Below are 25,534 nucleotides of genomic sequence, written 5' to 3'. Positions count from 1 at the left end.
GTACATCCGACTCTTTTTTTTTTTCTTTTTTTTTTGGTTAGGTTGGTCCTTATGTCTTAGTCCTTTGTTCCTTAATTCTATGTTAATGTTCTATTACATCAACTTTAGAGCCCTCTTTTTCAATTTTTAGTGAAAATTTTGATACTAAATTTGGCAATAATTGTGAATTTTCAGAAGTTTACTTCTGAAGGAATGAACTCAAAAATCTCAAGTGAGTCAAGTACTATATTTTTTATTTAAAAAAATTTATCGGAAGACGACCAAAAGATTGAAGAATATTTTGGTCTTGATTTAGAAAATTTTGATTCGAATGTTTACAATAATTAAATAAAGTAAAATTATTTTTCAATCGATATTTTTTATTTTTTTATTTCAATTTAATAATAGTGTTTTGTTGAATGAAATTAAATTTATCAACGCAAGAGATATTTTATTTGCTTCAAAGCCAAATAACTCGACTCAAGAATATGATGTTCTTGGCTTTAGACGATTAGACCGCAGCGCCGCCTTTAGAATGCCGACAAAATCAAATACTACTAACATATCGATAAATACAGCACTCTTTCGCGAGGCGTGCAATGGCTGAGCGGCTTGTGTGATTGTACTCGGTCCGGTCCGAGCAGGGTTTGAGCCCCACTGTGGGTATTTTATCCGTTGATTTTAATTTATAAAAAAATAAATATTCTGAAGCCAAGAACATCGATGTTCTTCAGTTGAATATTTACTTCTTGACTTGTGAGTATTATTTCTTAATTCAATAAAACTTTGTACTTTTGGACGAAAAAGTTTTTACTTTAATTTAAAAATAAAATTTTTTTCAATAAAAAATTTATTTGCTTCATTAAAATTCTTCAATAATATTAATTTAAGATGAATTTATTAAATTAAAAATAATAATTTTGTTTTTCACTAAAAATTGAAAAAAAAAAGATCAAAATTTAGTACAAAACTAATGTACTAAATTAATCTACTAGACTAGACAATAAAAGATAAATCGCAGGATGTGCACAGCTGATGGTATGACCCCTACGGCGTTAAATGTAACATAATAACAAGTGTCATAAGTAATGACTCACTTATCATTGTCTCTTATCTCTCGCATCGTGACACAGTGAACCAGTAAAATAAAGAGCGAAGCGGTGAGTTAGACAAACCTAATATAAGTTAAGATCTAGAACTTGATTTCTTCCGAGACTGAGCGGAGAGATAAAGGGGAGGGTTGCAAAGACAATTGATTAAAAAGGAGCTTTTTCAAGAGTCGTGAGAGCTGGAAAAACAAGGCGGCGATAGCTTCCTCTGATAGTTGATAAGCTTCAAAAGCTTACGGATTGATTCCTTCATAAAATCAGAATGACTTTTAATCAATGTTGGACAGTACTGGTACTTTTCTTTCTAATATTGACGTTAAAAATAAAAAAATTTCTTTTCTTTTCATATAAAATTAAAATATACATATATTATGTATTTCTTTTGAGGCAAAAAGACGCATTTTGCATTTTACTTGAATATTAAAATTAAAATAATTTTTTTTCTTGTAAAACCGCTTAACGACGCGTCTTTGGAACTTCACTGGTATTTAAACATCAGTTAAATTTTTTTCATCTAATGAGATGACAAAGTAACCTCTTTACTTTTTTGCGGTCGCTATTCTACTAATGATGTCTATTATATGTACGACAAAAAACATTATTCTTCAAATTCTTGCGACAAGAATGACGAGTATGCTAAAGGAAATTAAATCTTTTGCTTGTGGAAATTATTTAAATAGTTATACTTTAAATATAATCGCATTTTCGTTTTACTTTTAAAGCATTGCTATTTTCGGTCCAGTGATCGATAATCTTTTTTAATTTCCCAATTGATCTTTTTACGGTTGAGCTCCATGTGAACTTTTTGAGTTTGCCCTTTACAAGTTATGCTTTTTGTAATTATTTTCGATAAATTTGTTTCAAATTTAGTCAAATGGAAGAATTGACCCTTGCATTCAGTTCATTTTTCAACTAAAAATTTTATTTGATCTTCTCTATAAATGTAATTAGTGAAAAAAGCACCTATTTAAAGAAAATCAGCGGTAGGCAATAATGAGATGCTTAAAATGTCTAATTAACACAGCGGCGGACGCGCTGTAAAGTAACATCAACAATGTGTTAAATTAACAAAAGTCACGTGCCACGGGTTAGCTATTTGTTAAAAATAAATAAATTCCTCAGACTTGGAAAGTTGTAACTGTCCTAAAATAATTGAAAATAATTGAAAAATGAAAATTTATTTAAATAAAGTTAACCATTACAAAGTAAGAAGAGCAGCGATGATTGATTTGCCAAATAATTCATTGGATAGTTGTGTTACTTAGTTTATTATTCTTTTAAAATAATAAATAAATTTTTTTTATTAATGCAAACCACTCGCTAGTGGAATCTTCACATCAACTACTACATATTTGTTGCTAATTAATTATTTATTTAACGTTATTAAATCATTTAGATTTATTCCTGCGGGCCGCTGATTAATAATTATTTAGTGATTTAAGTACACCATTTGGTTTATGGTTCGCGTTTGCTTGCAATTAATTATTTTCTCAGTCTCTCAAAACACCTAAACAATCGGCGAAATCGACAATTCGTTTGTTACTGATAAAATTTTTTAAAAATAAACAAACTGTTCTGAAAATTTAACGCGTAAAAGGTAAAAAAATACTTCAAAGCCGGTAGTACATAACCTCAAGGCGTGTCGAACAACCTGACAATCTACGAGCGTATTTATATATAATGCATATATGTTTAAACAAGTTCGTATGCATACAACATTCTACCGCGGGTGCACCGCTTTGATTCGCGAAGAAAGCGCGAAATGTGTGTTGGAAATTAATTATTGCTGTGGTGCCGCATGTCTATAAGAAATTTTTTAAAAAATCAGTGTTTACTTTAAGAAAAAATAAATACAATCCAACAATTCGCACGTCTGTAAAAACTAATTACAAATTGAAAAAAGTTTATTTTAGAATCATTGAATTTGTTTTGAAAGTTTATTTTCAAAAAGGAACTTTTTCTATCGAAAACTTTTAAACTTTCAATTACCTACCACCGATTAATCTGTACATTTTGATTCTAACTTTTTAGATAGAACTCTATTTGCAGAACATATAAATCAGGTCTCAGTAAAATCGGGAAAAAGCTCTTGATTGCCCATTTTGTTTCGCAGCACTGCGACTTGCGTTTTAGGAAGTAAACAGTAAAACTCAGTACTTGATTCCTCTACACGCTACTACACGCTATATAATAGTTCAAAGTATAAAAGTGTAGTGCCGCGAAGAAAGAGTAAGAGTTGGTGGGAACGCCCACTCATGATCGTTAAATCTTAAACTTTATTGCTGACTTATATTCTCAGCCCGTCGATATACGAGCCAATTTATTAGGTATAGTAAGTTGAATTTACTGCTCACATGTCGTTTTCATACTTAAAATAGGTTGTAACCTATAAAAATTGTTTTTAATAATTATTCCTCTCATTGTGCTTTATGGCAGTAGAAAAGTGAATTGGCAAGCAGTCTTGAAAAAATTTATACTCTTTTATGTCGAGGATTAAATTTTATAGTAATTTTTATTCCTGGTTTTTTATAGCAGTAGAAATTGGAGAAAATTTAATTCTTAATAATTTTATAAAAATTGTTGAGATTTGTCTATAAAAAACTTGATACAAGAAAAACATTCTAGAAAAAAAAAAAAAATTCTAGGATAGAAAATTTTTTTTCACCGAAAAAATATTCAATAAATTTTTTTTTTCTTTTTCAAAAAATTGCAAACTTTTAAAACACAAAATTTAATTTTTTCATTATGAAAATAATATTCCACAATATTTCGATACGACTGAAATATTTTCATTTGATTTTTTTTGAATTGATTTTCAAAGCCTTAATCCGATAAGACACCCCCATTTTATGATCGCCAAGGGAGCTAAATATGCAAAGTATATATTACAAAAATCAAAAATCAATCTGATAATATTATTTTTTCACTTGAATCTTACTAAATATTTTATCGACATTTCATCCAGTCATAAATAAAATTATTAAATTTTATTTCTTTTCGTTGATCCTGTAGAAAAGCTTAAGTAGGAAAACGTGTTTTATAAATTTATAGATATAATTTACTTAGCTAGTTCGATAGAAATATATTTCATAATGCAGAATTGATATCCAGCTGTATATAAAAAATGTAAACTGAAAATCCGGATTGTATATTTATCGATAAATAGGAATCAATTTCGCGCTCGAGATACGCGAAGCATTTTGTATTGTCTGTCTCTCATTTCAAATGATAGTTGGTTTTATAGGAGGATCCAAAAAGCAGTATCTATCCAATTTATATACACCATATAGCTCACAAATATTTTTTAGACGGAACAATATCTATCTATATGTATGTATGAAGCAGCTCTCACGCTCAATCTCTCATGGGGTTTGTCTGATGAGTAACCTCACATATTTCTGTAATCCTCTCCCTTTTTATCTCTCAGCTCGCCCGTTTGTTTTATTATTGTTATTATCATTTTTCAGTCATACATAGATATACTCGGGAATATTCATTCCCATGTTGAACAAAAACAAAATGGATCACGTATAAAAATCCAGTACTTCAAATGACAAACGGTTTGCATTTACGTAATATCCATGTTGAACATTTATCGATGAGCTAACTATAAAAGAGCTTTAAATCTAGAATTAATAGTTGTCATAGTTAAGATTGTCGATAGGGCGTTGAATATTTAAATTATTGAATTGTAAATAATAATGGGAGATTAGGACTTACCGTAGGGGGTCTCTTTCTTCTGGAGTTTGGTTCCCGCGGCATCCGCTGCTTTGCTAGGGGCGCCGGTGGTTGTTGTTAGAGGTTCTAGAGTTGGTATGTCCATTTGGATTGAACAATCTGTACCGCTCCAACCGATGTTACAGTAACATTTGTTTAGATTGGTGCAGACCTGGGACATTTATTCCAAATTTCGGATCATTTGATTTTTAACTTCTCCATTTGTAAAGTTTGTTCAATAGAAAAAAATTGTGTTTGTTCGTTAGAATGTCTACTTTAAAGTGATAACAATTATTAAAACGAGAAAATTTTTTTTCATCGAAAAAATCCTAAAAAAGCAATAGTACTTTCTGAAAGTAACAATTTTGAAGAAATTAGACTTATTTTACTTTTCAATCTTGCTTTTAAAAATGTTCCTTTGATGAAAATGACTTTCGTTAGTAGTCATTTTGTTCGTTAGAATGTCTACTTTAAAGTGATGACAATGATTAAAATGAGAAAAATTTTTTTCATCAAAAAAATTCTAAAAAAGCAATGGTACTTTTTGAAAGTGACAATTTCGATAAAATTTGACTTATTTTAATTTTCAATCTTGCTTTTAAAAATGTTCCTCTGATGAAAATGACTTTTTTTAGTAGTCATTTTATTCGTTAGAATGTCTACTTTAAAGTGATGACAATGATTAAAACGAGAAAAATTTTTTTCATCAAAAAAATCCCAAAAAATCAATCATACTTTTTAAAATTCATAATTTGAAGCAAATATAATTTTAATTTATAATCTCTCAATTTGTTCCGTTTGTTTGATGAAAATAACTTCAATTGGTGATTATTTTGTTCGTCTAAGTATCCTCTTCAAACAATTAAAAAAAAATCTAACCAAAAAAATTTTTTTCTACAAAAAAATCACTTATACAAAAGGAATAAATCAAAACTGGACAATCAGAACTACTCTAAAATGTAAACAAACAAGCAACTTACGCCGTTGCCGGAACATTCGATATTGTCATTATTGCTTGGACACTTGCCCGAATCGATGTGTGGAAATGAGCTGGTGCAAGTTTGATTGACGCAAATCTGGAAACAGATAAATTACTTGGTTGGAGTATTCAAAGTACCCTGATGATGATTCATCAGATCATTCGAATAGGAGTTTGATTTATTATCAGCGTATGTAAATGAAACAATGTTAAACAGTTGGGGAAAATAAGGGGTATAGTGGAGGGAGTACAGGACGCCACCACGAGAGGGAGTAATTGATGAAGACAAACAAAGTAGTTTTACCGAGTGTTCGCCGCACGATGTACCATCACGTACAAGACCCATTCCCGGTACGTCGATCCCCTCGACTTTGCTGGTGGCTCTTAACAAAATAACAACAATCACTCTTTAAGTTAAACGCTTAAAGATTTATTCTATTTATCCACCGGAATGTTAAATATCAACAGACCCTTAAATCTTATAGAACCCGTAAATCGTTTATTTTTACTCACTTGCACTCGTACTCAGTGCCCTTGGTGGATATAATGGTTCGTGTCCACGAGCCATGCATGCCATCGATCACCGGCTGTTTGCTCCCCTTCTGACACTGGAGCGAACCGCAGCGGACGTTCCTGTAATATTTACAAATTACGCCAATTAACGTCCTTCTAATCTTCTGGGGTCTAATCGTGGATCTAATCTAGCAAAGAGTTATTTAGTGGCTTGGTTAAATTGTGGATTGACCCTAAAGAGACCGCCAAAGCTTAAAACTCAAGAGGTGATAAATTTTTTGAAAAAAATAACTTACTCAGCTTCGCATTTGATGAAGTGTCCTTCAGCATCAGTACCACAGTGTCCATTGATGGATCCCTTGGAGTTAAATTGCTCGAAGCACTGCATGTCAGCGGCGCTGACATCGTCGCCCCAAACTGCTTCGCATTGGACGTTCAAATCAGGACAGTAACCCGCGAAGCAGAAGCTCCGGTTATTCGCACACGGTTTTCCGTTCTTCTTGTAAACGTCCGTCGGACACTGCCCTGATTCGCCGGTGCAGACTTCGGGGAGGTCGCACTCGTTCGTCGATTCACGGCAGACGTAACCGATTTGACGTAGCTGCGTTATTATCATTATTAATCATTAGCCCTCTCCAAAAAACAGCTCAAAAAAAAATTTTCAAAAATTTCCCCTAATTTTTTTTCAATTTCAAAAATTGTCAAAAATCGAATTTTTTTTTTTTTTAATTTTTTTTCACGTTACGTCATAATTTTATAGACCAAAAAAAATAAGTTTCTGAAAGTTTCGGTTCAAAATTTAAATTTTGAAAGGTCGCTCATAATTTTTTTTTAATTTCTTTGTAAAATTATTAAATAAAAAAAAATTATATTTTTTATATTGTGTTTGATTTTTAGTGCATCACGTGGTGTATTTTTATTGATTATCGTCCTAAATAAAAAAAGAAATCCATGAAATTTTAATTTGAATATTAAAAGGTCGCTCAAAAAAAATCTCAAGTAATGTTTTAATAAATTAAAAAAAAATTATGAGCGACCTTTAAAAATTTAAATTTTGAACTGAAACTTTTTGTTAACTTTTAACTATTAATAAATTTCATTTAAATGAAATAAACGGGCAAATTCAATTGAATAAATTAAAACAATATATTATTTGGTTGAAAGTAATCCAAATTTTAATCAAACAAATTTTTTTATATTAAATACGTATTTTGAATAAATCTACGAATTTCAATCAAGAAACGGTTCTCTCAGTGCAGTAACATAATAGCACAAATGATTGAAACAATGAAGGAGAGAAGTTTGATCTGGGCGTGACTTACCTTGCAATCATTAGTACAACAAGGCCCCCTGGCGCATTGAGCTCCAGAAGTTAGTTTGCATGTGATTGGATCACAGCACGGATCATACTTAGAACACTCGTCGATGGTCCCGCAATCACATTGCTCGCCATCGTCTATTACCCTGTTTCCGCATGATCTGCTTTCCAACTGGAACAGTGAAACCAAGTAGAGTAGGAAGCGGGTTTATGGTTAGAGCAAACACGTCAGCAATCCAAATCTGGATATCTGGGTGGGTATCTACATCTGCTCTGCACCCTTTATCTGGAGCCTTTATCCAGAGAGGAAAGGGCCGAAAGTTTGAATGTCTAAGGAAGCAGATTGAAGCTGCCGTAAGACCCGAGAGATAAAAAATTTAAAAGGATATTCTCACCTCGTTCGGTTTGTTGAAAAGACAGATACCACGTCCGGCTTTCAAAGCCTCCTCGTAATCCGATTTGCTACACTCGGAGAATTTGTACGGCTGAACGTTTTCAGCTCCGACGATCGACTGGGCCATTATACACCCGTGCCAGTCCCGACAAAAGCAATTCTCTCCTGGAAAGTACAACAGCTTGTTTACGAATTACATATTATTGTGTTTATTGGGCTAAACTCTGTCAACAATCTCGAGCAATTACCCGACAGATGGACTAAACGCTAAACTTTGGATACCTTCAACAAATCTTCGAACATCTTCTTAACATTCTTTTGAATTTCAAAGATTTTTCTCTCAATTAAAGTCAAACGAATAAATCAAATCATAAAAAATATTTTATATTTTTGATAAAAAAGAATCCTAAATTTATGGATTTGTCAAAAAAAATTACTGCTATCTTTCATTTTTATTCCAACTATTGAAAATAAATTTTTTTTTTTTTATCTTTTGACCATTTTTTATTTTTATGAAAAACATTTTCTCGTTAAAAAATTATTGCGATAAAAATTCCAGCTCCGACATTTTTTTTTTTCTTCAATTGAAAGATAATAAAGTCGAGTTTTAACAATTGAAGTTTACAATTTTTTTGATTAGAAATCTTTATTTAAGCAAATTATTCATACCATTATATTATCATGTAAATTTTCATTTATCATTAATATTAAATAAAAAAAAAAAAATGAATACTGACTTCCATCATCGTGACCCATGCCGATATTGTGACCTATCATATGCGCCATAGTTCCAGCAAGAAGATGCGGCTCATATGTATTCAAATCTACGCTTATTCCAGCAGATTTTGTGCTGCAGACAGTTTCCGGCACAGCGATTCCCGATTCGCCGCCTATGAACGTCTCGCCCCTGAAATAGTTCAAATAAAAGCTCTTTTTATCTTCATAAATGTTTTCACAAAGCAAAAGCTCGAGCCAATCGAAGTAATATTTCGAGGATGGAGCAAAAATAGCAAGAAGGTGTTTATCGAAATTCCTTTCAGCTGGCTCTTTTTTTATTTCAATTGAAGTTGTGTGCTTTACGACGACGTTTACTCGCCCTCAGAACTGAAGACTATTTAGTTTGCTTTTGTCGGTAGCAAATATCGCTCAAGATTCGTCAATGGGAAAATTGGGAAATGGAGTTAAGAAAAACTACAAGAGCTTTGGCCAATGAAAACAGAGGGAGGTACTTACGTAAGCAGCTGCGTCGTGTCCGAGGTCACTAGGTACATATTCCGGAGTAAGTAGTCGTTGAAGTTCTGGAGTGCTCGGCCAATTTCCATGGTCGAGTCGATTGCGGCCTTGTTACCGCCCTGCCAGGTCTCGATGTAGACGACAGACACCCGCGTATTGAGACCTCGGAAGTACTGAGGGCAGAATATTTATAACAAATAATGTGAGTTGTTACAAGTACCGTGACAAATTTTGTTTATCTGGAGCCTTTTATCGGAAAACGGAAGACTTACCAAATCAGCGATATTGGCAACTTGGATGGCGTCATGAACTACTTCCGATCGAGTGCTTCCGTTTCTCTTGTCAAACTGGAAAATATATTATTTTATTGCTTTTAAGTTAAGTTATATTTGCTTTAGATACATTTTGACACACGGAAAAAAGTAATCTGTAAAATTCCAGTTAATTTTTATAGTTTCAAAAGTAAAGCGGACAAAAATTGGGGTGGCAAAAATATAAATATTACAGAACTTAATGCAGAAAGTTTAAATTCAATATTTTAGCCTAAAATGCATTCGGAAAGCTAGATGTACGACCTCGTAAAAAATGACCAGAGGTCGATTTTTAAATCCAATTTCTGGCTAAAATATTGCAGATTTTTTAAAATTGATCGAAACCTTTTTTACAGGCAATAGAATTTCGTATAAACAAATTCCGAGTTAATTTTGTCGTCTTTCTAATAATTAACCCACTTTTTCAATTTAAATTTTGCGCCAAAAAGCATCTAGTAATTACTACCGAGTAAATTAACCGCATCGGTGATTTTACTCGGCAATTTTTCCAAAGAAGGTTAAATAAAAAAATGAACTTTTACCATGGCTTTGTCGATAATCATAGCAGTTTCGATGTACTTGGTAGCCTCGCGAACATCTCGCTTGTATCGATCTGAGACAGTCTTGGATAGGCCGAGGACATGCTTCTGGCGTCGATTCTTAGCAAGACGTCGTTCAAGACCCCCAGCATTACCGCAGCCTTTGTTAACCTTTGTTCGAGCCTCAAATATAACGTGAGGATGTCTCTGCTAAAAGAGAGGTATGCATATAGTTCATTTTCTTCGATAACCTCTTTCAGTCACTTCAACCACCTGCTTTTCAAACTTTACCCTGTTTTCTGTCTCTTCTCTCTAGAGCTTCCCCTCGCGGTTCAATCAAAGAGATCGAGTATCAAAAGAAAAAATTGTAAATAATATTCTCCCTCTATTTTATTTTTAATTTAATATTCTCCTAATTTTGTCCCACTAAATTATATCTCAAAAATCCATTTTATCATTTAAAAAAAAAAAAAAAATGGTCACAAAATTTTGCTCATTCTCTAAATAATTATTAATATAATTTTTTTTTTATAAAAAAAAGACCTTTTTGAACAATTTGACTAACCGACAAATCGCCTCCGTAGAACGGCTGGATAACGAAGGTCTCATTACCCAGGTGAATGACACCGCTGACGCCATTGCACGTATGGAAAGCAGCGCTGGCTCCTGGATAATCTTTAACGGTGCCGTGGTAGTAACAATGCTCGATTTCCTGGAATTAAATTAACCAAAGCTGTAGCTAAACTTTCTCAGACTCGAATTACCAAACATCTATAAATATGTAGCACCGGAACAGTGATTACAATTCTGACCGACAATTTACAAAACTAAATTCCGGCTAATACCTGCTTTGTCATTTGCTCGACCCCGTTGCCCAGGAAATCCTTTTGCATCAAATTGGGCGCCAAAAGTTGCCTGCAACAATTTTAATTTATTATTTACGAGCATTAATCATTCCATTATTGAGCACTGTTACATTCTTTTTGTTGTGCTATTGTATTCTGATCGATGGTATTAAAAATTCATTCGCATTCCATTGCTACATTGATTGAAAATTAATTATTCACGTGTCTGGTTTATTACCTATTAATAACTTTGATCAAAAAAATTTTTTTCTGAGCCGGGTGTAATTACTTTCTAGTTCATTAATAAAATACATTAATCATTGAAACTTTTCACTTTTGTGGAAATTTTTTTAATATTTATTACCCAAGTAAGTTATCAATTTTTATGACGGTTATTTTTCATATTTAATGAAAAGATTACCGGTTACATTAAAAAAACATTTGCCGCAACTCATTAATTTTCCATAATCTAAAGCATTAGTAATCCCCTTTAAAATTTCATCACGAAAGTGTCGAAAATCCTCGGTTGTAAAATTAAAATATTTAAATCCCTTGAAAGGAAAAAGAAATATGAAAACACGAAATATTTAAAGCAGCGCTTTTTTAATTAAAAATAGAAATAATGCAATTAAAATTAAATGTTATTACTGTTGTATATTAAGCATTACTGGAGAATATGGAATAATTACACTCGAAATAAATTCATGCATGGGTTAAAAATTTTGTTAATTAGTCGAAAATACGGCTAATTTTTTTTTAATGTAAATTATAGACAATGGTAATTGTGTTTTTAGAGTAAAAATTTTTTTTAATGATCAAATTTAATGTTTTTTTTTAAATAATTTTTTGATTTTAATATTTACCTTACAATACAATTTTTAATAGGATATAAACTCATTTTGATGTTACACTCATCAAGAGCTTTCATTTGAGTACCCACATCAATTTTTCATATATTTTATATATTTATATATACATTATGTATATCACAAATATCATATATATAAAATATATAAAAAATGCCATGTGGGTACTTAAATGAAAGGTCTCGATGAGTGTAACATCGAAATGAGTTTATATTTTAAAAAATGTCAATAATTAAAATATTCCTTCATTCTTTCAATTTCACCCAAAATTAGAATTTTTAAGAAAAAAAATTTTTTTTTCGATCTTTTTTTATCAATTACACTTCCAATGAATTTTTAAAGTTTGTGAAAAAATAGTTCACACTTTAGTTAGTTCCTTAAATTTTCCATCAAAAATCAAAACGCTAAAGAAGAAATGTAAATCTTCCGAGCGTGTTTTTGGCATTATAACCCAAAAATTACCACTCGAGTAAACACGATAACGGGGTAAGTAGTATAAATAACTTGGGGCAAGATGTTACCCAAGGTCATCACAATAAATTAGAGTGAAGTATATATACTTATAATTAAAAGCGTAGTATTATCTGGAATTAAAGCACCAAAGGACCCTCAGTGTGAAGTGTAACGAAATAAAATAAAGTAAATGAATCGTTCTTTTTTTTTTTCTCGTATTTTCCCAGAAAGTCAGCTAAAATAAATTCAAAGTTTCGCGGCCCGGTGACATTGCCTGGGCTAATAATGACCCGAAGTTAGGAAGTTAAATTAACTGTTTTTTGGTTATTCATCGGGCTTTCACCAGCGTATTCTTCATTCCTAATTAGGGTGTTCTACCGTTAATTAGGCCGAGTTTCAACGGATTTCGATTAAGCTCATCGTGGAAAATTAAACGTGTTCCGGCACCGTGAATACATTCCGGGTTCTAGTTGCCCTGAGGGTAAAAACGTGTGATCGATGTGCGGTACCACCTAGGACAACCTTTATCTGTGTATATTTGAACCATCACTGAGAGGGACAGAGCGGCATTGTGTGCATAGCAAACTCGAGACCGATGATGAGATTATTTATTTTTGGCCCTCTTTTTTTCGATCTGATTTATTGGTGAGTGACTCTACAACTAAAGATTTTCTTTTTCTTTTTTTTTTTTTTATTACGCTATTCATTCTTCATCCGTTGATAATTAACTTGTAAACGTTGGAAGGAATTTTCAGGGGAAAGTTTAACTGGGAGGTATTTTTGTTTGTCATAGATAAGGGATTTTTGTCGGACGGTCCACAAGAAATTTGACAGTAATTAATTGCCACTGTTAGAGTAATTACAAGTCCGATGTTTAATGTTTGTTTTTGTTATAACTGAAGAATTTTTCTTTCAGTTTCGTTTCAGTTTAAAATTAAAAATGATTTTTTATTCTAAATTTTAATGATTTTTTTTTTTTTAATTAAGCGGTTTTTAAGTAGAAATTTTTTATTTAGAAATAAATACAAATCGTTTTGCCAAATTTATTTGCTTAAAAAAAAATTTTGGCGGGAAAAAATTTTTTAAAAGTAAAAATATATTTTTTTTTTAAATTATTTGAGAAAATTAAAACTAAACAATTTTAAATATATATAGCCTGATTACAAATATTAAATTAATATTGAATAGAAATTTTTTTGAAAATTTGAAAAATTTATTAACTTTGTGATAATTATTTTTTTTTTAAATTGTTAATTTTTTTTTTTTTTTTTTTGTATTTTTCCGATAATTTGGAGCAGAAAAATTTTTGGTAAAAAAAAAAAATTTTTGGAAAAAAAAAATGCACAATAAAAAAAAAAAAAGTTGAATATCACAATTTTTGAAAAAATTAGATAATCCAAAAATAGAGTCTTTTACTAAAAAGTATTAAATAAAAATTTTTTTATCATAAAATAATTTCTCAAGATTTACTAAAAATCATATAAAAAAAAAAATACTTACGTATTTAATTCTAAATCTAGACGAAATTTGTGATTGAAGGCCTTTATCAAAAGGGAAGTTCGATGAAAATGTTTCCCCGCCTGAAGAAAGTAATAAAAAAGATAAACGTATAAAAAAATATTTAGTAGGGGATGCATGTACTTCTATTTTAATATACTTACTCTTGATCTCCCGCGAGCGGATTGATACCCGTCTCCATACCCGCCTCTCTGAGGATACTGTCACAAAAGAAGTTGTAAAACTCGTCGATTAAAAAACATATATCGGGAATTTAAATATGAGATGGGATTTCGGTATATAGACAGATAAAATATAATATTATACACAAGAAATAAATTTAAATTTTTCGTACTTTCGGAGATCCGGCTTCTCGGGTGGAAATCCCCATTTTTTCGTGATGCCTCAGCTGCACTGGATAAATAATCTGATAGTTGTGTGCCCCAATATCCCTTACTAGCTCCTGGTTTTGTCGATATTCGCGTAGCAGTCGTTCGACCTCGCCTGGAACCACAACAACCGCCAATTAAATAATATTGTTAATGTTTTATCCTTTTATTACTTATAATAATAATAAGAATAGCTTGGAGTTTATTATTAGAATTTGTTAATTGGGAAATTTTATTGGATTTAACGACTCGATATATATTTCCGAGGATTCTATTTGCAGAATCCATGAATATTAATAGCACATAGTTCTTTATTATTAATTACTTTACCATCGATTGAATAACTCGATACTAAGAACACAAAGTTATGATGTTATGAATAATAATAACAGAGAAATCGATTGCTTCGAAGAAGACGATGTACGAACGGGTTTATTAGTAAACTTTTCAAATATTAACAACATCCGATATTTGTTTGACAACTCGTTGGATTCATAATTTCGATCCAAAGATTAAACTTATAATTATTCGCAATATCTTATTAAGAAAATACAAACATGTTGCTTCATTACAACTTTTGATTATTAGTTATAAAGAAGTTATTAATGTCAATGACGTATAACTTATAATCGATAAAATTATATTAAAAATATATTTTCAAATATTGACGATAAATTTTTAAAATTCAAATAGATTTCTTATTCAATTATTTATCATTAATTTTTGTGGATTGAAAACAATCGCTGTTTTTTCTTCTACATTCATTGAAATTAAAATTAGATAAATTTATTTTTTATTTTTAACAGTGCTTAACTGAATAAAATATTTGTTTTTAGAATTTTATAAACTATTTAATAATAATTAATTATTTTAATTTTTTAAAAATTTATTAATAATAATTAATTTAATCTCAAAAATTACATATTTGAGCACTTTTTTAAAATTATTTGAGAACTTAGTGATGAAATATGGAAGGAAAAAAAGTTAGACAATGAATTTAAATGTTTTGTGTGAATAAATAATTTTCTAAAAAAGTTTTTCTAAAATAACATCAATATCTCATTACCGCAAAAATTGCCTCTAATTTTTTGAACAAAACAGCTGAGTTTGTGAACCCTCCTTTCTCACCATAATAACCGAGGGTCGGTAGCTATTACCAAAAGGATTCATGTCCAATTAATATTCAGAGCTTCTAATGATACTCCACCCAAAATTAGTTATTGACTACAACAGAGTGGAGACATCATACCCACTCAGAGAACTTCTCCCAAAATTGACGTTCCACACTGAGCTTAATAGCAACTTTATTGCCGAGCTAAATATAACAACAAGCTTATTGAGATTTTGATTACGCCCAAATTCATGCTTAATGTATTACACAACTTTTGCTGCAGTATCTTTTATAATACACGGGGGTTTCCGTGAAATTGATAGTGAAGCTTATCAAAGTACTCTTCATCAACTGTGTTTAAATTAATTAAGGATTTGCACTCATGCGATACACTAATCTGTACAATTTTAGGTAAACAACTTTCCTTCAGTTAATTAATTAATGAATAATGAAAAAAAAAATCCAAAATATCTGTGTTTAATATCAATCCCTTAAAATTTCTTAATGGTTAACACGTATCAAGTTAATCTCGGCCTCTCCAGTCGAACAAACCCTATCTCAACTCGGAGTTTAAAGCCCCAGAAGTAAAAAGGTTCTGGTCGTCATTGATGTCAATGTCGAGGTAGGCGACCCCTGATGATCTTTCCTCACGATCCAACGGGTTGATAACGAGGCGTGGAGCGTGAAATTCCTTTGGTTCCCTCAGGATAAATCAAGTCCCTCTTATCGTCCTCGTTTCTCGAATATTTTCCAATGTAAAAGCTGGCTCGAGCCCAGCCGAGTAGTAAAATTAAGTAAAGCCAGGGGAGAAGGGTACCAGAGAGATAGAAGAGGTGGAAGGTACACCAAAGCCCTAATGAACGCTTCAGCTGATGTAAGTCTTTTACAATCATGCTACTCAGCTCCATGGGGGCGTTTACTTATTGAGTCATTTAGGGACGACAGCTTCGGGTTGTTCTACATCGTCTGGTTATGACGTTATTCCTCCTCTCTCATGATTTTTATTCATAATCATAACTTATCTTCTCTTACTTAAAATTGGACCTAATTTTCTCGATTTAACTCAACATTCACTGTCTGAGAAATAAATTATAAATTTTTTTGAGCGAGATCTTGTATAAAGATCTTGTATAAACAATTATCTTGTATAAAGTTAATATTAATCGTTATTGGTGTTAAGGGATTTGTATCATGTCAAATTTATCACATCGATTTATAGAAGGAAGGGGGTTGCTTCACAAAACTTTTGTAATTCATTGTTATGACTTGCGGTTTCTAACCTAATTCATATTTATGAATTCCTTTAATAACCACAACTCGACCCTCAATGAAAGTTTTGCCCTTTTGTTAATGGTTGGTTACATTTTCAAAGACATTGTTGGAGGATGGGAAAGGATTTGTGTTTGTTGTATTCAATTTACGGAAAAATCTCTAAGGATTTACGAGGAAATTATGCTTCAGGATGCACGGTACAAACTTTCGATTGTTATTAATCTGTCGGAGAAGCTGTTTCTCGGGCGATAAAATAAAGTGCTGAGGAATAAAAGTTTCGGGTCATTAAAGGAACGTTAGATTGAATTGCCAAAGTAACGCTGGAGTTATGAATAATGCTAAAATTTACTTATCTTGTTATTAATAGAACTAATTATCGAATTATGAATGGAAGTGCTTTAATGATTTTTTTTAAATATTAATTGCAATATATATGGCTTGGAATTTTGAACAAAATTCTGGAAATAATATTGCCATCGCAGGATTAATTAATAATTATTTTATGGGTAAATTTCGATGGCACAAATTTATAAAACCAACAAATTATTAAAAATTCTTTCAAAAAATTGATATCCAAAAATAACTCTTTTCAATCAATTTTTACAAACACTAGAAGTATTTTTCATTTTTCCTGAACTCTTCAGACATTTCCATCAAAGCAAGAGGTCAGAAGACTCACACTAAAGCCTCAGATCTCGGCAATCATCAGCAGACTCGACATTATCTCGCTAAGCAACTCGGAAAAAAGAAAAGTTGACGTGTAACGTAATATCTCTCTTAGTGATAGCTGCTTCCTGAGACGACGTGCAAATAGATTTCAAGTTCCGCCGGAGTTAAATGGATTAAGGCTAAATATAAAACCCAGATAACCCGAATAAGAGCCAAAGGAGAATAAGAAGGAGCTGGAATCTCTTTCAGAGAAAGGGGCTGAACCCCCGGACATTAATCATTCCCGGGCAGCATAAGAATCAAACCAAGTGGTCAAAGTTTCCATCTAACGTTATTTTAGTCCCTGATTGTGTAAACATCGCTCCCTCCGGGACCTTTGGTCCATCGTTCCCTAATATATATCAAGTTTTATTCCATTTTATGGCGGACTGGGGTGGAGCGATCGATCTCCGATAAAACGATAATCGGTTTGGGGCGAAGGAGCGCCCACGTGTCGAAGGACAACTGTTATATGATAAAATACTCCACCGGATGTTGTTATGAGACACGTCAAGCAACTCCCAGATTTACGTCCTCCGGAAGATTTATCGACTAGAAATGATAGTCGAGATAAAGGCAAGCTTTGAATGTTCTTCTTGATCAACTGACTTGTCCTGGAGCGGGTTCAAGCTAAAATTCTGTCGGAACAATACCGACGATAAGGGACCTTGTTCAGCCTTGCAAGTGGAAACGACCCAGATTCGGTTCGCATATGTTTACGTACATAATGTATAATGTGCTGCATTGATGGCAAGAAGACAACTAGTGCTTTGGGATAAAAAGGGTGCGGGGAGTTGCAAGAAGCATGTTGCTAGAAGCGAGATGCGCATGCAAACCAGACCAAGTCTGGTTAGTCTGGTTTCTTTTCCTTTTCTGCTCCTGGGAGTTTAGCTACTCACCGGCGGGGGTCTCTTCATTCCAGAAAGAGTCGTCCAAGGTGTAATCGGCTTCTGCAACAGAAAACGAAGAGACGTTTATGATTTTAAATGTACAACACAATCATGATGGGCAGAAATGGTTATGAGTTGGCAGATGATTAATTTACAGGAGCTACCCGGTTTGAGTTTGGTTCAGACTCGGGTTTACTCGGTCAAGAGGTTAATTAAATATTTGGAGATACAAACATTTTTATCCCGAGGGTCGTGCTTGCCAGATAAAAGGGAGCCAGACAGAGTTGGAAGAAAAAATAGAGCAAGCTAAAAAGATGGAACAAGAGACTTGGGTAGATTCCGTCCCTCCAGAATAATCATCCCGAGGTTTTTCTCAACTTCGGTTCGTTCACAAATGCGAGGGCGCGTGACGTGAATTTTTTTCTCAGGGTCTTCTTCTTGTCTTTTAAAAATAAAGGGAAAATAACTAAAGCAGAGCTCATGAGTGAGCAGTACAGCGCTCACACACATGCTCCTCAGGAGGAGGAAAAAGGATCGATAGCGTCTCACACCCGAGAAGATGACACCGCGGGCAACTTTAAGAAAAGTACTTGTATGTAATATACAAGAGAGTTTTGTGATGTGTGTTGGGGCTCGAGCAACCGAGTATGAGTTGAATAAAAGAGTGTTGGGCGGCAGACCGGGATAAAACAGTGTAGTGTGATAAAAATAAAAGTTGGAGTTTCATTAGAACCCAAAGCGAAATCGACTCACTCATATTCTCCCACCAACGACTCACCACTTCTCTCATCCGCTTGAGAAACTAAACTTTTTCATCTCTCTCGAGATTTCACCCTTTAGCACCCGTGATACTTGTAAGCTACTATCTTTAAGTTTACTGTTTTACTTCACCCGATCTAGTTTTCAACTCGATCACCAGAATTGCACCAATTCCCGTTATGGATCAAAGGGAAGAGTGCTTAGTGAGAAAGGCTGCTTGGCTATTCGAATTGTACTTCGGAATTGTATATCAGCCACTTCTATCATTGGATTGTTAGAATTACTTCCTTCAAAAAGTTACGATAAATAGGAGACTGCATAAAGCTACCAACAGGACGAAGCAACAGGATTATTACCATTAGAAGAGTCGCAGAACTAAGGACAGATCCAACCAAATGCATACCATCGATTCCTGGAATTGTTGTCACTCAATGGAGCCCTGGCAAAATGTATGCAAGTCCAGAGTTGCCCCTGAAAGACACTGAGTCGATCGATACCGGATTAATTACGCTGGTGGACAAGTAAGAGTAGCCCGGTTCTCTCCCTTTGCGATACCGCGATTGCGTGACGGACGTTGTCATCAAATTAGCAATTTTAGATCCTCGGAGTTTTTATTATTCTTGTGGATAGTCATCTGTTTGGGTTGGGAGTGATCGACGGAATTCACCAGATAATCTAAGATTTATCAGCTTGCTTGGAAAAGACTATAGAATGAAATAAAAGACAGGGGTGATTAATTGCTCCCCTCATCGCCCTTTGTTCATTTCGTTCCGAAATAATAGGTTTACCTTTAGCTGGAGACCTTATCAGGTCACGTTTCGTTCTCCAAGGTCTTATACTTTCCGCTTCATATCTTTCTTCTATACACAGGAACCAGAAGAAGATACAAACACAGACTAACACAGAATAAAAGTAGACTTTATCTATCTGTTCTTCTTTGTGTGTATATTCTCTCCTTTGCCTATCCGTTGGAGGAATCGAGTAGAGAAGCCCCGGGGTCGCTCCATGGCAACCAGACTCTCCACACGCCACACCTTGATAAACCGGTTAAATCTCATCCTTTACTGCTCTACACTTTATACAACTCAACTTTATCCTAAACTATACTCTGTAAACTCACATCCCCTATTCTTTTTTATTATTCCACAATCGTGCGTTTTGTTTATCCCCTGGTACTCTGGTGTACAACAAGGATTCAACGGCCACCAACTTGAAAGGGATCAACGTAATCATCAGCAATAGAGTCCTTAACCAGAGAGGTCTTATATGAAGGATGAAATCCACCCACCTGACAAACACCATTGGGACCTGGTTAGAGTCTTCTTAGAGCTTAGTCTTCTTAGTGCTTGTCTCCAAGACAAAGTGACCAAGATGACTTTTTTTTCCGGAGCCACTCCAAGAGAGCCAAATCCTATTAGCCCTACCCTAAGAGCAGATAGGGCAGATTTTCAGGCTAGCGCCGAAGAATCAAGATGGGATGGTATATAAGTGTAGGCCTACTTGGAACACTAACAAGAGACACTTTGGTTAATCAAGGAGATTATCTGGTTCTCGATGTGTAAATGTTTGTGCAGCTCAAGGGAGAAGAGACCAGCAACAATAATCCGGATGATGATCTTGATATTGATGACGATAATGATGGTGGATAAGGTGGATGTAGAGAAAAAGTATAACGAGAGTAACTCGGGCAACGGCCGAGCAACGTCCGGGAATCCCCGCTCGAACTCGTTCCCGGATTAATCAATGAATCGACCTTGCGTAACCAACCCCCGGGAGTTCCTCTCAGTCTTTCTCTCTCGAGGTCTATCTCTGTCTCGCTCAGTGACGCCAGGAGGTTGACGTACGTTTGCCCCAACGACGATTTACGTGGATCTCGTTTCCCACTCGAGCTCCATGGCAACCAGGAGCATGAGCATGCCAAGAGAGAGAGAGAGAGAGAGAGAGAGAGAGAGAGAGAGAGAGAAAAGCTGCCGTCATAGTGGGAAACGCAAATAGGACATGCTGCACACGGATTTAAAAGTCATTTCTGAGCGTCATTCTGATAAGACGTCATCAAATTACTCACCTCGTTTCATCAATTTAAATTGGACATCTGATCCAGAAGTGGATTCTGGGGAAGGGGACAACTGGTGAAGATAGCAGAGTCTCCTTAAGTAGAAACAGTCGTTCCTTGTGTTCATTGGTGGTGCTAACGCAGATAGGGAGCGTTCTATCACCTACTGAACCACTGTAACGGAGGTAGCACAAGGTTGGGAGAAGTACCGTTGCATCCCGCACATCTCGCAGGTGCAGGGCGTGGTACCTTGTCGACAATATCGATTACAACCCGGGCGGTTGCGCATTCACGTCGACACGTGGACGGACGCGGCCAGACTAAATTTGTGTTGCCCTATATTTTAGGTCCGCACTCATCTGCCTCTCAAAGATTGATTGCTCTCCCGATCTTCTCTCCCCATTACATACAACACTAGTAAGAGTTCCTCTCCCGGAATCCAGCATCCAGTTTCCATTCACCCGGGGATCAACTGAATTTGTCTATTCTAAAGTCTAACATCATTATGCTTTCCCCTACAAGCTACATATACAATCTGAAAATCTATTTCACAGACAGGAACCCTCCCGTTATTTATAAACTTTTTCCTTATGTTTGTCGGGTGGACATTTTAAAAACTACCCTTTTACTCCGATCGATCCTTTCATAAATTCAGCATAAAATACATAAATTTCATAAATTATATCACAAAATTCTTGTTTACATAGTTCTCGATAGAAAATGGATCCCATTTGAATTTTTTATCGCTCTTGGGCTTAATTTCGTGGATCATGCTATCGTCTAATCTTAGTCTCCCTATTTCGATCAGCAAACATCAGTTTCTTTGATAGCTGCCTAAATTTAACAGCTTTCATCACACCTCAATCAGATTTATTCGACAGCAATCTCAATAACCAATTTTTCTATCAAAATTTAACAGAAAAACAACTGTTACATGAATGGTAACTTTGTCAACGATCCTAACATTTATCAACATCTCAACCGCTTGTTTCAATAGTTTCAATGGAAACTTAGAAGCTTCTGTATAAAAGCATTACTTTAGCTCTACAAACTTAAACAGTAAAGTAATGCACCTCGCAATAAAGACTGCTCGAAAATAGAGAACGTTTTCTCTAGTTTAAAAGGTCTTTATAGCGTGTTTAGAGACGTCTCCACGAAATAGAACAGAGAAATTGGCGATCTAGCAACCCAGGGGGAGGTGTAACGACTCCAGTGTCAAAACTCTTAATTCACCGGGCCGTTCTCAGCAGACTCACCAAAACGGAAGCTGATAGAAAAGGAAGCTGTAGTGCTTTCGCAACGCAGAATTCCCCGCTAGTTGTCTCTTGAAGACTATGGACGACCGCTCAGGGAGTTCTAAGAAGGTTGTTATGTTCTCACTTGTCAGGACTGGCCATTATTGTTCTTATTCCCGTTCCCATTGTCTGTTATGTCTGCAGTCTACAAAAACAACATGTGGGACTTCTGCAAGCACTGTCTCCAGGGAACTCCCTATCCTGATTCTGACGCTAAATAATTCCTCCAGTTAGTGCCCTAAAGTTGTTTACGGGCTTTTAAGGAGTTGCTCTAAAATGGGGATGAATCGGACAGCTAAAAGGCTTGCAAATACGAATGCAAGGTGATGGATCTCGGGTTCTATCGACTTTATCGGTCACGTGGACTCTCATCTTGTCCCGCTTTCTTCTCTGGTCTAAGATGCACGTCGTGGAGCGGATCCGGCACAAAGGCTGTGATAAAGATGAAGGCTAGGTCAAGCTGGTCAATGGAACTGACTAGAATAGGGCCGCGGAATTTATCTGGAAAGGGATTTGCTGATCGATCACGATACAAGACTGCTCAATGCTCAATGGAGAATGAGAATCTTAAAGATTAACGCGATTAGCAGTAATAAATTCGGTGGCTTGCGGTGATTAATCGGGCCACTTTACGAGGATTGTGTTTTATTGTTGAAGTATCAAACCCTCTGGGTAATTCAATATTAATGGCACCAAGATCCAGTAGTTGTATTTCGCTGGATCTTTTTTTGTTATTGTTGGATTGATTGGTGACTTTTTTTTTCTTACTGGAGGACGCAAGCCGTTCACTCGATTAATTTTAACACGGGGATCAATATTAAAAATCTGTTGACGGAGATTATACCTTTTTAGACTCATAAATATTTATCGGAGACAACATGTTGTGAGGAGGAAAAAACGCTACCAGTGAATTTTGAATATTGATCAACAATATCCGCTGGGCAAGTCGGCAAATCAACAGCCGTGATATTTCGTTTTAGCAGTAGCAAATGTGCGAGAGTGATCGTATTTATAAATATAGAATATTGTGTATTGTGCATTGCTGAGTTTATTGGTTTTAGAGGTGTGCTAAAAAAATAAATAATGAAAATCACCCGGATTTTTATACGTCACTGTTACTCAGCGATTTCAGAAAAAACATTAATATCGGCACAAAGGAAATGAGTGAGAAAAAAATTTTTAATCTATTGATACGGAATTGAAATTAAAAATTGATCAGATATTATTTTGATAATTTTTTATAACAGAAGTTTGGCTGATTACGGAAGAGAAATTTAAATTAAAATTTTTTATTCGAAACACGGATATTTTTTGTCATTTAAAATTGATTGGTTTTTAATTATTTTCGGTGGGCGCCAAAAAAGTTCCAAGTTTCTATACGGAAATTTTTTTTTCCATATTTTATTACTTAGTTCTCGAATTATTTTGAGATCAAATTAGATCTGAAATTTTTCAAAAAATATTAAAAAGAAATTTTGAGGCTTCTTTAGCCTCATTGGAAATTTCAAATCGCTAAAATTTTACAAGTTTACTGTTGTAATATAATTTTCTATTGCAAAATATAAGAAAAAAAAAAGTGAGGACAACCACTTTTCTCTGAAACAACTCAACAATCTAATAAGTCATTCACTTACTCAAAGACAGAGTAATATCTGAACCGTATGCCGGAGGAGTACACAACCGCTTGTAGATATAACCTATATTATAATTAATTTACGTATTGCATCATATATTTGCTTACAAATTCCATCTCCGCAGCGGTTTCTCTTTGTCTTGAAGCGGTTAAATTCAAAATTATTTAAACATTTTAACTAGCAAACTAAGTTACACGATCAAATAAAAAGCTCGTGCAGAGATAAAAAAAAAAAATCGAGAGCAATTTACGGTTCGGTTAACATTTTGAAAGGCAAGTTTGGATTAATTTTGCCCAGTTTGACAACTGCTTTCAATTTCGCATCCAAGCTCGAATATTGTGCCGAAGCGTATGTGCGACGTATTCTATATTATGTATATATGCATGTACGTATTTGAACTGTAAAAGGGTCGGTTTGACGTCACATCGACGACGAAACCCAGGAACGGCGTAAGGGAGTAGTAGAACGTAACAACAGAGTATAAAACAAGATGACAAGACTTTCCATTCCCGTGTGTGTATCCCGTATACATGTGATACAAATGTGATCGACGTACAAATACACACATATATACTAAAAGCTGTTAACGCGTGTTTCAGACGTGTGGAAACCGTGTACCCATGCGGCACCACAGCAATAATTAATTTCCAACACACATTTCGCGCTTACTCCGCGAATCAAAGCGGTGCACCCACGGTAGAATGTTGTATGCATACGGACTTGTTTAAACAAATATGCATTATATATAAATACGCTCGTAGATTGTCAGGTTGTTCGACACGCCTTGAGGTCATGTACTACCGGCTTTGGAGTATTTTTTTACCTTTTACGCGTTAAATTTTCAGAACAGTTTGTTCATTTTTAAAAAATGTTATCAGTAACAAACGAATTGTCGATTTCGCCGATTGTTTAGGTGTTTTGAGAGACTGAGAAAATAATTAATTGCAAGCAAACGCGAGCCATAAACCAAATGGTGTACTTAGATGACCAAATAATTATTAATCAGCGGCCCGCAGGAATAAATCTAAATGATTTAATAACGTTAAATAAATAATTAATTAGCAGCAAATAAGTAGTAGTTGATGTAAAGATTCCACTAGCGAGTGGTTTGCATTAATAAAATAAATTTATTTATTATTTTAAAAGAATAATAAATTAAATAACACAACTATCCAATTAATTATTTGGTAAATCAATCATCGCTGCTCTTCTTACTTTGTAATGGTTAACTTTATTTAAATAAATTTTCATTTTTCAATTATTTTCAATTATTTTAGGACAGTTACAACTTTCCAAGTCTGAGGAATTTATTTATTTTTAATAAATAACGAACCCGTGACACGTGACTTTTGTTAATTTAACACATTGTTGGTGTTACTTTACAGCGCGTCCGCCGCTGTGTTAATTAGCCATTTTAAGCATCTCATTATTGCTTACCGCTGATTTTCTTTAAATAGGTGTTTTTTTCACTAATTACATTTATAGAGAAGATCAAATAAAATTTTAAGTTGAAAAATGAACTGAATGCAAGGGTCAATTCTTCCATTTAAAGCATAACTTATAAAGGGCAAACTCAAAAAGTTCACACTAATTTTTTTGGCATTCTACTTCCATTTATAAAGAAGATCCAATATAACTTTAGTTGAATAATCGACAAATTGCAGTTATAG

At 34.0% G+C, this 25,534-nt stretch overlaps 1 protein-coding gene and 1 long non-coding RNA gene across 15 annotated transcripts in view; one reads left to right on the top strand and one right to left on the bottom strand.

Moving 5' to 3' along the window:
- Positions 1–25,534, top strand: part of LOC141531883 (uncharacterized) — a 75,639-nt gene that overhangs the window by 27,322 nt on the left and 22,783 nt on the right. The gene's annotated exons all lie outside the window — the stretch shown is intronic.
- The window catches only part of Mmd (disintegrin and metalloproteinase domain-containing protein mind-meld), a 58,862-nt gene that overhangs the window by 16,685 nt on the left and 16,643 nt on the right, over positions 1–25,534 (bottom strand). For 10 of the 14 annotated variants that reach the window (XM_074249701.1, XM_074249699.1, XM_074249706.1 and 7 more), the window contains exons 2-18: positions 18,133–18,183; positions 14,109–14,257; positions 13,918–13,974; positions 13,757–13,836; positions 10,938–11,007; positions 10,658–10,804; positions 10,096–10,302; positions 9,515–9,589; positions 9,243–9,415; positions 8,747–8,916; positions 8,011–8,174; positions 7,620–7,787; positions 6,594–6,898; positions 6,298–6,417; positions 6,089–6,167; positions 5,786–5,881; positions 4,809–4,977 (exon numbers count right to left, since the gene is read on the bottom strand). In XM_074249701.1, coding sequence (XP_074105802.1) covers positions 4,809–4,977; positions 5,786–5,881; positions 6,089–6,167; positions 6,298–6,417; positions 6,594–6,898; positions 7,620–7,787; positions 8,011–8,174; positions 8,747–8,916; positions 9,243–9,415; positions 9,515–9,589; positions 10,096–10,302; positions 10,658–10,804; positions 10,938–11,007; positions 13,757–13,836; positions 13,918–13,974; positions 14,109–14,257; positions 18,133–18,183 — 2,280 coding nt within the window. The remainder of the gene's footprint in view (positions 1–4,808; positions 4,978–5,785; positions 5,882–6,088; positions 6,168–6,297; positions 6,418–6,593; positions 6,899–7,619; positions 7,788–8,010; positions 8,175–8,746; positions 8,917–9,242; positions 9,416–9,514; positions 9,590–10,095; positions 10,303–10,657; positions 10,805–10,937; positions 11,008–13,756; positions 13,837–13,917; positions 13,975–14,108; positions 14,258–18,132; positions 18,184–25,534) is intronic. The other 4 variants (XM_074249712.1, XM_074249711.1, XM_074249703.1 and 1 more) reach the window with 1 other exon arrangement.

Source organism: Cotesia typhae, unplaced genomic scaffold (assembly GCF_013202065.1).
Source record: "Cotesia typhae breed Kobodo isofemale line unplaced genomic scaffold, CoteBio_Ctyphae contig_50, whole genome shotgun sequence".
Taxonomy (NCBI): domain Eukaryota; kingdom Metazoa; phylum Arthropoda; class Insecta; order Hymenoptera; family Braconidae; genus Cotesia; species Cotesia typhae.
Note: the sequence above shows the minus strand (reverse complement) of the source record. Positions and strands in the feature narration are given on the sequence as shown.